We start from the raw sequence: 13,406 nt of genomic DNA, 5'->3' as shown, positions 1-13,406 counted from the left end.
GGCTGATTGTAGTGGCTCGAACCTTTCTGACATAAGGAATCTTAGTACCACGTCTAAATTCCAACCCGGTGTAGCCAAACGACGCTCCTTCGAGGTCTCAAAAGACTTAAGGAGGTCCTGTAGATCTTTGTTGTTAGAAAGATCTAAGCCTCTGTGATGGAAGACTGCTGCCAACATGCTTCTGTAACCTTTGATTGTGGGAGCTGAAAGAGATCTTTCCTTCCTCAGGTATAATAGGAAGTCAGCTATTTGGGTTACAGAGGTACTGGTTGAGGATACTGATACCGACTTGCACCAGCTTCGGAAGACTTCCCACTTCAACTGGTAGACTCTAAGAGTGGATGTCCTCCTTGCTCTAGCAATCGCCCTGGCTGCCTCCTTCGAAAAGCCTCTAGCTCTCGAGAGTCTTTCGATAGTCTGAAGGCAGTCAGACGAAGAGCGTGGAGGCTTGGGTGTACCTTCTTTACGTGTGGCTGACGTAGAAGGTCCACTCTTAGAGGAAGAGTTCTGGGAACGTCCACCAGCCATTGAAGTACCTCGGTGAACCATTCTCTCGCGGGCCAGAGGGGAGCAACTAACGTCAACCTTGTCCCTTCGTGAGAGGCAAACTTCTGCAGTACCTTGTTGACAATCTTGAACGGGGGGAATGCATAAAGGTCTAGATGGGACCAATCCAGTAGAAAGGCATCTATATGAACTGCTGCTGGGTCCGGGATTGGCGAGCAATAATTTGGGAGCCTCTTGGTCATCGAGGTTGCAAAGAGATCTATGGTAGGTTGGCCCCATGTGGCCCATAGTCTCTTGCACACATCCTTGTGTAGGGTCCATTATGTTGGGATGATTTGACCCTTCCGACTGAGGCAGTCCGCCATGACATTCATGTTGCCTTGAATGAACCTCGTTACTAGAGAAAGGTTTAGATCTCTTGACCAAGTGAGGAGGTCCCTTGCGATCTCGTACAACGTCATAGAATGGGTCCCTCCTTGTTTGGAGATGTACGCCAAGGCCGTGGTGTTGTCTGAGTTCACCTCCACCACCTTGCCTAGAAGGAGGGACTTGAAGCTTTTCAAGGCCAGATGAACTGCCAGTAGCTCCTTGCAGTTGATATGTAACGTTCTTTGATTCGAGTTCCAAGTTCCCGAGCATTCCCGACCGTCTAATGTCGCACCCCAGCCCGTGTCCGATGCGTCCGAGAAGAGAACGTGGTTGGGGGTCTGAACAGCCAGGGGCAGACCCTCTCTGAGGTAGATGTTGTCCTTCCACCAAGTCAGTGATGACTTCATCTTCTCGGAAATGGGGATCGAGACCGCTTCTAGCGTCTTGTCCTTTTTCCAGTGTACAGCTAGGTGAAATTGAAGGGGACGGAGGTGCAGTCTCCCTAACGCAATGAACTGTTCCAGGGATGAAAGCGTCCCTATCAGACTCATCCACTGTCTGACTGAACATCGGTCCTTCTTTAGCATGTTCTGGATGCATCCTTGGGCTTGACTTGTTTTGGGGGCCGACGGAAAAGCCCGAAAAGCTTGACTGTGAATCTCCATCCCTAAGTACACTATAGTTTGGGATGGGACCAGTTGGGACTTTTCCATATTGACCAGGAGACCCAATTCCTTGGTCAGATCTAGAGTACACTTTAGATTCTCCAGACAGCGACGACTGGAAGAGGCTCTTAGAAGCCAGTCGTCCAAATAGAGGGAGGCTCTGATGTCCGCTAAATGCAGGAATTTGGCAATATTCCTCATCAGTTTCGTAAAGACAAGAGGAGCCGTGCTTAGGCCAAAGCACAGGGCTTGAAATTGGTAGACAACCTTCCCGTATACGAACCTTAGAAAAGGTTGGGAATCTGGGTGGATGGGGACGTGAAAGTAAGCGTCCCTTAGGTCTAAAGAGACCATCCAGTCTTCCTTCCTGACCGCTGCTAGAACAGACTTTGTCGTCTCCATGGCGAACGTCTGCTTTGTGACAAAGACATTCAGAGCACTGACGTCTAGCACCGGCCTCCACCCTCCTGTCTTCTTTACCACTAAGAAGAGACGGTTGTAGAAGCCCGGGGATTGATGGTCCCGGACTTTGACTACCGCTCCCTTTTCTAGTAAGAGGGACACCTCTTGCTTCAAAGCTAGTCTCTTGTCCTCCTCTCTGTACCTGGGAGAGAGGTCGATGGGAGACGTTGCTAGAGGGGGTTTGCGTACAAACGGGATCTTGTACCCTTCTCTGAGCAACTTCACAGATTGAGCATCTGCGCCCCTTTTCTCCCAGGACTGCCAGAAGTTCTTGAGTCTGGCTCCCACTGCTGTCTGAAGAATGTGGCAGTCAGACTCTGCCCTTAAAGGACTTGGTACCTTTCTTCTTATTCCCACGTCTCCCTTCGGCACGACCACCTCCTCTGCTGGAGGCTCTGCCACGAAAGGGCGGAATGAATCTGGAAGCTGGAGTGTCCATCCTGGGTCTAGACACGGTAGGCAAAGGGGTGGCTTTGCGGGCAGATGACGCAACCAGGTCATGCGTGTCTTTTTGAATCAAGGAGGCAGCAATCTCCTTTATCAACTCTTCTGGGAAAAGGCACTTTGAGAGAGGAGCAAACATAAGTTCCGATCTCTGACACTGTGTTACTCCAGCTGACAAGAAGGAGCAAAGGTTTTCCCGTTTCTTGAGGACCCCGGAAACGAACGAAGCCGCAAGCTCACTGGAACCGTCCCGTATGGCCTTGTCCATGCAGGACATAATGAGCATGGAAGTTTCCTTGTCAGAAGGGGAGATCTTCCTGCTCAACGCTCCCAAACACCAATCCAAAAAGTTAAAAACCTCGAAGGCTCTGAACACTCCTTTCATCAGATGGTCTAAGTCTGAAGGAGTCCAACAAATCTTGGAGCGTCTCATGGCTAGCCTGCGGGGAGAGTCTACTAGGCTTGAGAAGTCGCCCTGGGCAGAGGCAGGAACTCCCAAGCCGAGAACTTCTCCCGTGGCATACCAGACGCTCGATCTGGAAGAGAGTTTCGCAGGGGGAAACGTGAATGCTGTCTTCCCAAGGTGCTTTTTGGACTGCATCCATTCTCCCAACACTCTTAAAGCTCTCTTAGACGAGCGGGCGAGGACGAGCTTCGTAAAGGCAGGCGCGGATGACTGCGTGCCTAAAGCGAACTCAGATGGAGGCGAGCGTGGGGCCGCAGAAACAAACTGATCAGGATACATCTCCCTGAACAGTGCAAGAACTTTCCTAAAGTCCAAGGAGGGTTGCGTGGTCTTGGGTTCGTCGATGTCCGTATGCGGGTCGTCAATGTGTGCAGCGTCGTCATCATCAGAGAGTCCATCATCTGAATACTGAGGAGGAAGCGGCAAAGGAGTAGGAGTTGGCTGGTCAGCTGAGCCCGGCAGCACGGGTGCATGCGTGACTGCACCGGACGCAACGTCATGGAACTGTTGCCCAGTCTGTGAGCTGGCAACAACCATAGCAGCGCGGGGGCACAAAGCGTCTACTCCTGACTGTCTAGTCTGCTGTGGGCGAGTAGTGGTAACCACACTGGGTTGCGGAGGTTGACGCACAGCGTCAAAACAAAACAACTTAGGTTGTTGTAACTCGCGAACGTCAACGGAAGGTTCCGTGCGTCGCTGAACGTCAACATGCGGCTGGCAGGGTACACTGGAACGCATGGGTGGCGGGACTTTCACAGCTGGAGTGCGGGAGAAGGTAGCCTCAGCGTCCACTGGACGCACAACCGTGGGTGGTTGTAGGCTAGCGGTTGGTGCAGCATAAACCTTCTCCGCACGAAAGTCCTGCATTAATGACGTCAACTGTGTCTGCATGGTCTGCAGCAAAGACCACTTAGGGTCTGCAGTAGCAGGTGCGGCAACAGACGGTGTTACTGCCTGATGCGGTACCGCTTTGCCTCTCTTAGGAGGTGTGCAGTCATCGGAAGACTGCAGCGAGTCCGAACTGACCCAGTGGCTACAACTGGGCCGTTGGACTTGCGCGGAAGGGACCGACTTGCGTTTAAGAGGCCGTGAGACCTTGGTCCATTGTTTCTTTCGAGAAACATCTTCCGCAGACGAGGAATAAATGGGCTCTCTCGTCTTCTTGTGGGTGGGACGATCTTGGATAGATACGTCCGAAACCACGGAGGGAACGTCTGTTCGCTGATTAAAGCCTCTCGAACCCTTTGGTCGTACGACATTGCTTCTCCCCTGGGCTTGGGAGCTTGCAAGAGGTCCCGGACTGGGAGGACGACAGGCACGAACAGACGAACCCTCAAGCGCAACACTATCTACAACACTTTCCACAACACTACCACTCACTTTGTCACTACCCACTGCACTCTTACACTTCAACTCCTTGACGTCTGCCATGAGTTGGTTACGGTCACTCGCCAATGACTCGACTCTCTCACCCAGAGCCTGGATGGCACGCATCATATCTGCCATCGAAGGTTGTTGAGTGCTAGAAGGGGGATCAGGAGCAACCACTACAGGGGAAGGAATAGGTTGTGGGGCATGAGGAGAGGAAAAATCAACGGAGCGAGATGAACTTCTCCTGACCCTATCTCTCTCTAGCCTACGTGTGTATTTCTGGAATTCGATGAAATCGAATTCCGAAAGCCCAACGCATTCCTCACATCGATCTTCCAATTGACAGGTCTTATCCCGACAATTGGGACAAATGGTGTGAGGATCGATAGAGGCCTTCGGAAGACGCCTTGAACAGTCCCTAGCATTACACTTCCTGAATTTAGGGACTTGAGAAGGGTCAGCCATCTTGAATTAGTCAAAGGGGAATTCAAAATCTATCCAAAGCCGTCAACAAATAATCCAAAATCAATAAAAGAATGCAAGGATGTATTGAAGATAACCTCTGCAAAGCGAAAGCTAATAACTAGAAATGTGTACTTCACCAAAATCTGTGAAAACCAATCTAGTAAGCAACAGCGAATTTAGTAGGTCTTGCCGGTGGCACGACAGAGAGAAAATTGGTTCTGTGTTTACATTGAGTACTGAGTACCTGCTCGACAGATGGCGCTGTTGATGTACACCCCCTACCTGCATAGCGATCGCTGGCGTATTTTGAACGTAGAGTTTTTCTGTCGGGCAGCAGAGCTGCAGCTTATATAATCACCGGCTAAGTTTAATATTGAAAAAAAATCAATACATAGTACAGTACATTAAAAATTCTCAAGCATCCATTATTCTATAGCACCTGTACCTGTATGTACAAATATTAAAAAAGATCCACTAAAGCAAATAGTAAAAAAATTATAAATATGCCTTCACCAGAAGAGAAATCTTTCTGAGAAATTTTCAAAAATTCTTTTGAGAAAGAGATCACGAAGCAAATAAAAAAAAAATTACACAAACCCGGTATCTTAAGGGATGGCATTGCATCTGGCATAGCATCGGGTGGGATGGCATAATCGGCATAATCCCACGAGTCTTGGGATAAGCGACTGCTGTCTGTGAAATAACAACATGGCAAAATATACACACCAAACCAAAGCAGAACAAACTGATGTGAATCAAGCAAAATTTGCAAATATGACTAAAAATGAGAAAAATAATTTTAAATTGCAATCTACTAATTAATGCAGCAAAATTATTCATGCAGAATATACATTTTTTTTTTTTTACAGATGCAAATCTCTTAATTTTTCTTATGTCTAAATGCTAGGTTAATGCAGACAAACAGTGATAATCAGTAGTTTCAAACAATCAAGTTGCACTTGGAGGAAAATTGACACTTTCTTGGGGAGATTTTGTCTGACTTTTCAAATGCTGTCATACCTTGATTCCGATCTGCAGGTCAAATATATTCGATTTCCCAAGGGAATGGGGTGTGCACTCTTCAAGTAAAACAAGGACTCTAATTTGAGTAATGCCATTCAGACTATAGGCATATTACGCCAGTCTGGATGGTAATTGTGAAATATGTCAACAATTAATCCAAAGATACAAGAATCTAAAAAGGACACTTATCAACTTGAAAATGAATTAACTAAAAGAATGACAGCATTTGGAAAAAAAAAAAAAAGAAGACCAAAACCTCCACCTCATGGGGAAATATTCCTCGATGACTTGATTCGTTTCAAGCGTGCATTATACACTTGGTTTGTCTTCCATACCAGGCATTTAAGATCAAGTAAAAGTAAGACTGTAAATCACTGAAAATATAACATGATTAAAGTATGTGACACTTAATTCGTGCAAAGCAAGTTTGAGACCCTTTAAAAGAAAGAAAAATGTTATTTTTATTAGTAAAATAAATTTTTGAATATACTTACCCGATAATCATGTAGCTGTCAACTCCGTTGCCAGACAGAATTCTATGGAGGGATACGCCAGCTATCACAATACTAGAAGGGGGTGTACTTACCAGCGCCACCTGTGGCCAGGTACTATAGTACTTCTTGTTGACACCTCCTCAATTTTTCCTCGGTCCACTGGTTCTCTATGGGGAGGAAGGGAGGGTCAATTAAATCATGATTATCGGGTAAGTATATTCAAAAATTTATTTTACTAATAAAAATAACATTTTTCAATATTAAACTTACCCGATAATCATGTAGCTGATTCACACCCAGGGGGGGTGGGTGAAAACCAGTGTACAAGATTAAAGGATAGCTAAGTATCCCATATTTCATATAACAGTTATCTCAAATAACAATGAAATAATAAGTACCTGGTAAGGAAGTCGAATTGAACCGTTACTCTGCCTCTTTTTTAAGTTCGTCTTCCTTACTGAGCGCAGCGTTCCTCTTGGAGGCTGAATCAACTCAAAGGTGCTAAAGTATATAGGGCTGCAACCCCTACTAAAGGACCTCTACACAACCTCTAACCCAGGCGCTTCTCAAGAATGAATTGACCACCCGCCAAATCAAAAGGATGCGGAAGGCTTCTTAGCCTACCGTAACAACCATAAAAACAACAATAAAAGCATTCAAGAGAAAGGTTAAAAAAGGTTATGGGATTAAGGGAATGTAGTGGCTGAGCCCTCACCTACTACTGCACTCGCTGCTACGAATGGTCCCAGGGTGTAGCAGTTCTCGTAAAGAGACTGGACATCTTTAAGATAAAATGATGCAAACACTGACTTGCTCCTCCAATAGGTTGCATCCATTATGCTCTGCAGAGAACGGTTTTTATTAAAGGCCATCGAAGTAGCTACGGCTCTTACTTCGTGGGTCCTTACCTTCAGCAATGCAAGGTCTTCCTCCTTTAAGTGAGAATGGGCTTCTCTAATCAGAAGCCTTATATAATACGAAACCCCGTTCTTGGACATGGGCCTCGAAGGTTTCTTGATGGCACACCATAAGGCTTCTGACTGTCCTCGAATAGGTTTAGACCTATTAAGATAATACTTGAGAGCTCTGACAGGGCAAAGAACTCTCTCTAGTTCGTTACCTACCATGTTGGAGAGGCTAGGTATTTCAAACGATCTAGGCCAAGGACGTGAAGGAAGTTCGTTCTTTGCTAGGAATCCGAGCTGAAAAGAACATGTTGCAGATTCGGTCGTGAAACCAATGTTCTTGCTGAAGGCATGAACCTCACTGACTCTCTTAGCTGTTGCAAGGCAGACGAGAAAGAGAGTCTTGAGGGTAAGGTCCTTGAAGGAAGCTGACTGGAGAGGTTCGAACCTAGGTGACATAAGGAACCTTAAGACTACGTCTAGGTTCCAGCCTGGAGTGGATAGACGACGCTCTTTAGAAGTCTCAAAAGACTTAAGGATGTCTTGAAGGTCCTTGTTGGAAGAAAGGTCCAAACCTCTGTGGCGGAGAACTGAAGCCAACATACTCCTGTACCCTTTAATCGTAGGGGCTGAAAGGGATCTCTCGTTCCTAAGATGTAATAGGAAGTCAGCTATTTGGGTCACAGAGGTATTGGTAGAGGATACTGAATTGGCTCTACACCAGCTCCGGAAGACTTCCCACTTAGATTGGTAGACTTTACGAGTGGAAACCCTTCTTGCTCTGGCAATCGCACTGGCTGCCTCCTTCGAAAAGCCTCTAGCTCTAGCGAATCTTTCGACAGTCTGAAGGCAGTCAGCCGAAGAGCGTGGAGGTTTGGGTGCAACCTGTCTACGTGAGGTTGACGTAGAAGGTCCACTCTTAGAGGTAGAGTCCTGGGGATGTCGACTAGCCATTGAAGTACCTCTGTGAACCATTCTCTTGCAGGCCAAAGGGGAGCAACCAGCGTCAGCCGTGTCCCTTCGTGCGAGATGAATTTCTGCAGGACTTTGTTGATTATCTTGAACGGTGGAAATGCGTAAAGGTCGAGATGGGACCAGTTCAGCAGAAAAGCATCCACATGAACTGCTGCAGGGTCTGGAACTGGGGAACAGTACAGCTGAAGTCTCTTGGTCATGGAGGTGGCAAACAGATCTATGGTAGGTTGACCCCACAAGGTCCAAAGTCTGTTGCACACACTCTTGTGGAGGGTCCATTCCGTGGGAATGACCTGATTCCTTCTGCTTAGGCGATCTGCTGAGACGTTCATGTTGCCCTGAATGAACCTCGTGACCAAAGTGAGGTTTTGACTTCTTGACCAAATGAGGAGGTCCCTTGCGATCTCGTATAGGCTCCTCGAATGGGTCCCTCCTTGCTTGGAGATGTACGCCAAGGCTGTGGTGTTGTCTGAGTTCACCTCCACCACCTTGCCCAGCAGGAGGGACTTGAAGTTCAGCAGGGCTAAATGAACTGCTAGTAGCTCCTTGCAGTTGATGTGGAGCGTTCCCTGTTCCTCGTTCCACGTTCCCGAGCATTCCCGTCCGTTCAAGGTCGCACCCCAGCCCGAGTCCGATGCATCTGAGAAGAGATGAAGATTGGGGGTCTGAATAGCCAACGATAGGCCCTCCCTGAGAAGGAGATTGGTCTTCCACCACAAGAGAGTGGTCTTCATCTCTTTGGTGACTGGGATAGAGACTGCTTCGAGAGTCAAACCCTTGTCCCAATGAGCTGCAAGATGGAATTGAAGAGGGCGGAGGTGGAGTCTCCCTAGCTCGACGAACAGGGCCAGTGATGAAAGGGTCCCTGTGAGACTCATCCACTGTCTCACCGAGCAACTGCTCCTCTTCAGCATGCTCATGATGCAAACTAGGGCTTGGCTTATCCTGGGGGCCGATGGAAAAGCCCGAAAATCCTGACTCCGAATCTCCATTCCCAGGTACACAATGGATTGGGAGGGAATGAGCTGAGACTTTTCTATGTTGACTAACAGACCCAGTTCTCTGATTAAGTCCAAAGTCCAGTTGAGACTCTCCAGACAGCGACGACTCGTGGAGGCTCTCAACAGCCAGTCGTCTAAGTAGAGGGAGGCTCTGATGTCCGATAAGTGGAGGAATTTTGCTATATTCCTCATCAGATGCGTGAACACCATAGGAGCTGTGCTTAGGCCAAAACACAGGGCTTGGAATTGGTAGACAACCTTTCCAAAAACGAATCTCAGGAAAGGTTGGGAGTCTGGATGAATAGGAACGTGAAAGTAGGCATCTTTCAAGTCCAACGAGACCATCCAGTCCTCCTGCCTGACCGCTGCTAGGACCGACTTCGTCGTCTCCATCGTGAACGTCTGCTTGGTGACATACGCATTGAGCGCGCTGACGTCCAGCACCGGTCTCCAACCTCCTGTCTTCTTGGCCACCAGAAAGAGACGGTTGTAGAAGCCCGGGGATTGATGGTCCCGGACTATAACCACTGCCTTCTTCTGCACAAGTAGCGACACCTCCTGGTGCAACGCTAGCCTCTTGTCCTCTTCTTTGTAGTTGGGAGAGAGGTTGATGGGAGATGTGGTCAGAAGGGGTTTGAGGCAGAATGGAATCCTGTAACCCTCCCTCAGCCAACTGACAGACTGGGCGTCTGCACCTCTCTTTTCCCAGGCTTGCCAGAAGCTCTTGAGTCTGGCTCCTACTGCTGTCTGGAGATGCGGAGAGTCAGTTTTTTCCTTTAGAGGTCTTGGAACCTTTCCTAGACTTGCTCCTGGAAGAGTCTGGACGGGAGCTTCCTCGGCTGGGGGCTCTACCACGAAAGGGCGGTATGAACCTCGTAGCAGGAGTATCAGCCACTGGGGTGCGATAAGTCCTGGGGACTGAGGTAGCAACCTTAGTCTTACGAGCCGATGAGGCTACAAGATCATGTGTGTCCTTTTGTATCAGGGCAGCAGACAAGTCCTTAACCAGCTCTTCGGGGAAGAGGAACTTCGAGAGCGGAGCGAAAAGGAGTTGAGACCTTTGACAAGGTGTAATGCTGGAGGAAAGGAAGGTACAAAGCTGTTCCCTTTTCTTAAGAACCCCTGATACAAACATCGACGCAAGCTCGCCAGATCCATCTCTAATGGCCTTATCCATGCAGGACATTAATAGCATGGCAGAATCCTTGTCCGCAGGGGAGGTCTTCTTGCTGAGGGCCCCCAGGCACCAGTCTAGGAAGTTGAACATCTCAAATGCTCTAAAAACACCCTTCAGGAAGTGATCAAGGTCTGAGAAGGTCCAGCAAACCTTAGAGCGCCTCATTGCAGTTCTACGAGGCGAGTCTACCAGACTTGAGAAGTCAGCCTGGGCAGAGGCAGGTACTCCCAAGCCTGGTTCCTCTCCTGTGGCATACCAAACGCCCGCTTTAGAAGTGAGCTTAGTCGGAGGAAACATGAACGAAGTCTTGCCAAGGTGTTGCTTAGTCTGCAACCACTCCCCTAAGATCCTTAACGCTCTCTTAGAGGACCTTGCTAGGACTAGCTTAGTATAGGTAGACTTAGCTGGCTGCATGCCCAGCGAAAACTCAGATGGTGGAGAGCGGGGAATAGCAGAGACAAAGTGGTCTGGGTAAACCTCCCTAAACAGAGCCAAGACCTTACGAAAGTCAATAGAAGGCGGAGAAGACTTGGATTCATCCACGTCTGATGAGGGATCCAGGTGTGCCGCCTCATCATCAGACGCCTCATCACCAGAGTGTAGCGAAGAGATCGGACAGGTATGCTGAACAGCAGAGTCAGAACGAGCTGGAACAACAATATTAGTGGTTTCCTCTTCAAGAATCTGTTGAGGGAACACCTGAGGCTCAGACTGCAAAGGCTGAACAAAAGAAGAAGCAGAAGGTAGGCGCATGGGTGGAGGAGGCTGACTCCTGGCATGAGTGGCTGAACTCAAGGGTTGTGCTTGCTGAGTGGTTGGCGGAAGCGGAGTAGCAAGTTCCTGTTCCTGCGGTGTGAGCGGAGAGCGATGAGGTAGAGGCTGCGCAGAACGTAGTAAATGTCTCGCGAGTTGAGGCTCCTGGGGCGCAAGGCTAAGGTGTTGTGGTGCTTGCCTTGCGGAGGGTTGAGCTCGCTGCAGCGAGAGCTGAGGAGACTGACTCATGGATGGGAGAGGTTGTTGTACCTCAACCGAGTGTTGCATCACTGGTGGAGCAGCAAGTGGAAGCGGAGGAAGAGAGGTATAAGCCTCCTGATCCCATTGCTGTGGTTGCCTTAAGGAAGGCGGAGGCTGTACACCACTGGGAACAGTAAACTCAGAACGTGGCTCAACATCGTACGCCTGGCAGGCGGTACTGCGGTCAGGCGGAGCGAGCGCAGGCGGAGCGAGTGCAGGCGGAGGCGGAGGCGCAACCTTCTCAGCCCGACACTCACGCATCAAGACCGAAAGCTGTGCCTGCATGGACTGCAGTAGAGTCAACTTGGGGTCGGCAGACACTACGGTCTGCTGAGGCAAAGCCTTAACAGCAGAGATCTGTTGCGGCAGAACCTTACTCCTCTTGGGCGGAGTGCAGTCGACTGATGACTGCGGCGAGTCAGAGCTGAGCCAATGACTGCAGCCCGGTTGAGCACTCGCGGACTGGACTCTGCGTTTGAGTGGTCTAGAGACCTGAGTCCAGCGTTTCTTCCCTGACAATTGATCAGCGGACGAGTAAAAGACGGGCTCAATCGTCTGCAGGTGGGAGTGACGGTCTCTGGAAGACACGCCCGCAACCACCGAGGATACTTCTGTGCGCCGATCAAGGCCTGCCGAACCCTTTTGCCCTTCGACATTGCTTCTCCCCTGGGCTTGGGAGCTTGCAAGAGGTCCCGGACTGGGAGGACGACTGGCACGCACAGAAGTATCCTCACGCACCACACTGACACTGACACTAGCACTTGGCACTGCACTGACACTAGCACTCGTCACAGCACTGGCACTAATTCCACCCACTGCACTCTTGACCTTAAGTTCCTTGACTTCGGCCATAAGAGACTTATGATCACTTACCACTGACTCTACTTTATCGCCTAAGGCCTGAATAGCACGCAAAACAACAGACATATCAGGCTGAGGGCAAATAGTAGGTTCAGGGGTAGCCACTACAGGGGTAGGAAAAGGTAGGGGATCATGAGGTGAGGAAAAAAGTGAAGAGTGAGAAGAACTCCTCCTAACTCTGCCTCTCTCTAACTTAGTTGAATACTTCAAAAGACGGACAAAATCAAGTTCCGAAAGTCCGGCGCATTCCTCACATCGATTTTCTAACTGACAGGGCCTATCCCTACAGTCAGAACAAGCGGTGTGAGGATCTACCGAGGCCTTCGGAATACGCCTATTACAAGACCTACATCGCCTATGGGTGGGGGCTTGTGAAATGTCAGACATCTTGAATCCAAAGAGTTAGCCAAGTGGGGTTTCAAAATCATAGCAAAAGATCGTTAACCGTTAATCAGGACTATATAAAAGCTATCTAAGCTAATATAAGAAGTTTTCCAGTAAAGCGACAGCCGAAATCTGAGAGAATACTTCACCAAAAGCCGTGAAAATACTCGAAGATCATAAGCGTATCCCAGAACGTCTTGCCGGAAGCACGACAGAGGAAAAATTGAGGAGGTGTCAACAAGAAGTACTATAGTACCTGGCCACAGGTGGCGCTGGTAAGTACACCCCCTTCTAGTATTGTGATAGCTGGCGTATCCCTCCATAGAATTCTGTCGGGCAACGGAGTTGACAGCTACATGATTATCGGGTAAGTTTAATATTGAAAATTGTTCCTTATCCTACAGTCCAACTTATAAACAATGCAAGTGAAGATGTTAATCCAAAGCAATGTTTGAAATATTCGAATTAAAGTATTATTGAAAAATATTATAACTATTACAATATCCATCTAGAAAAATTTGCTACAAAATCCTTACTCATATGACACACAAATTCTGTTAACTAGAGTGACTACCACAACTCTTATCAAGGAAATTTGATCTATTGGGGAGCATAGTGACATCATATAAACAAAGTTTTATTCTTCACCAAAATGAAATGAACTTTTTTTTATTTATAATTCTATTAATCACAGAAAGGGCAGTACAGTAAAGGATCTATATAAAAATAAAAACTTTCATAATTAGGATCAATAAATCTAAACAACAGTATAACAGACAACTGAGTTAATACATACCCATAGGGTTGAACCTATGGACTAGAT

General features: G+C 48.2%; 1 protein-coding gene across 1 annotated transcript in view; it reads right to left on the bottom strand.

Moving 5' to 3' along the window:
* LOC137638306 (uncharacterized protein CG43867-like) overlaps positions 1-13,406 on the bottom strand; it is a 183,059-nt gene that overhangs the window by 109,996 nt on the left and 59,657 nt on the right. The window contains 1 exon segment of the mRNA XM_068370367.1: positions 5,347-5,442. Coding sequence (XP_068226468.1) covers positions 5,347-5,442 — 96 coding nt within the window.

The sequence above is a fragment of the Palaemon carinicauda genome, chromosome 3, assembly GCF_036898095.1.
Source record: "Palaemon carinicauda isolate YSFRI2023 chromosome 3, ASM3689809v2, whole genome shotgun sequence".
Lineage (NCBI taxonomy): Eukaryota > Metazoa > Arthropoda > Malacostraca > Decapoda > Palaemonidae > Palaemon > Palaemon carinicauda.
Note: the sequence above shows the minus strand (reverse complement) of the source record. Positions and strands in the feature narration are given on the sequence as shown.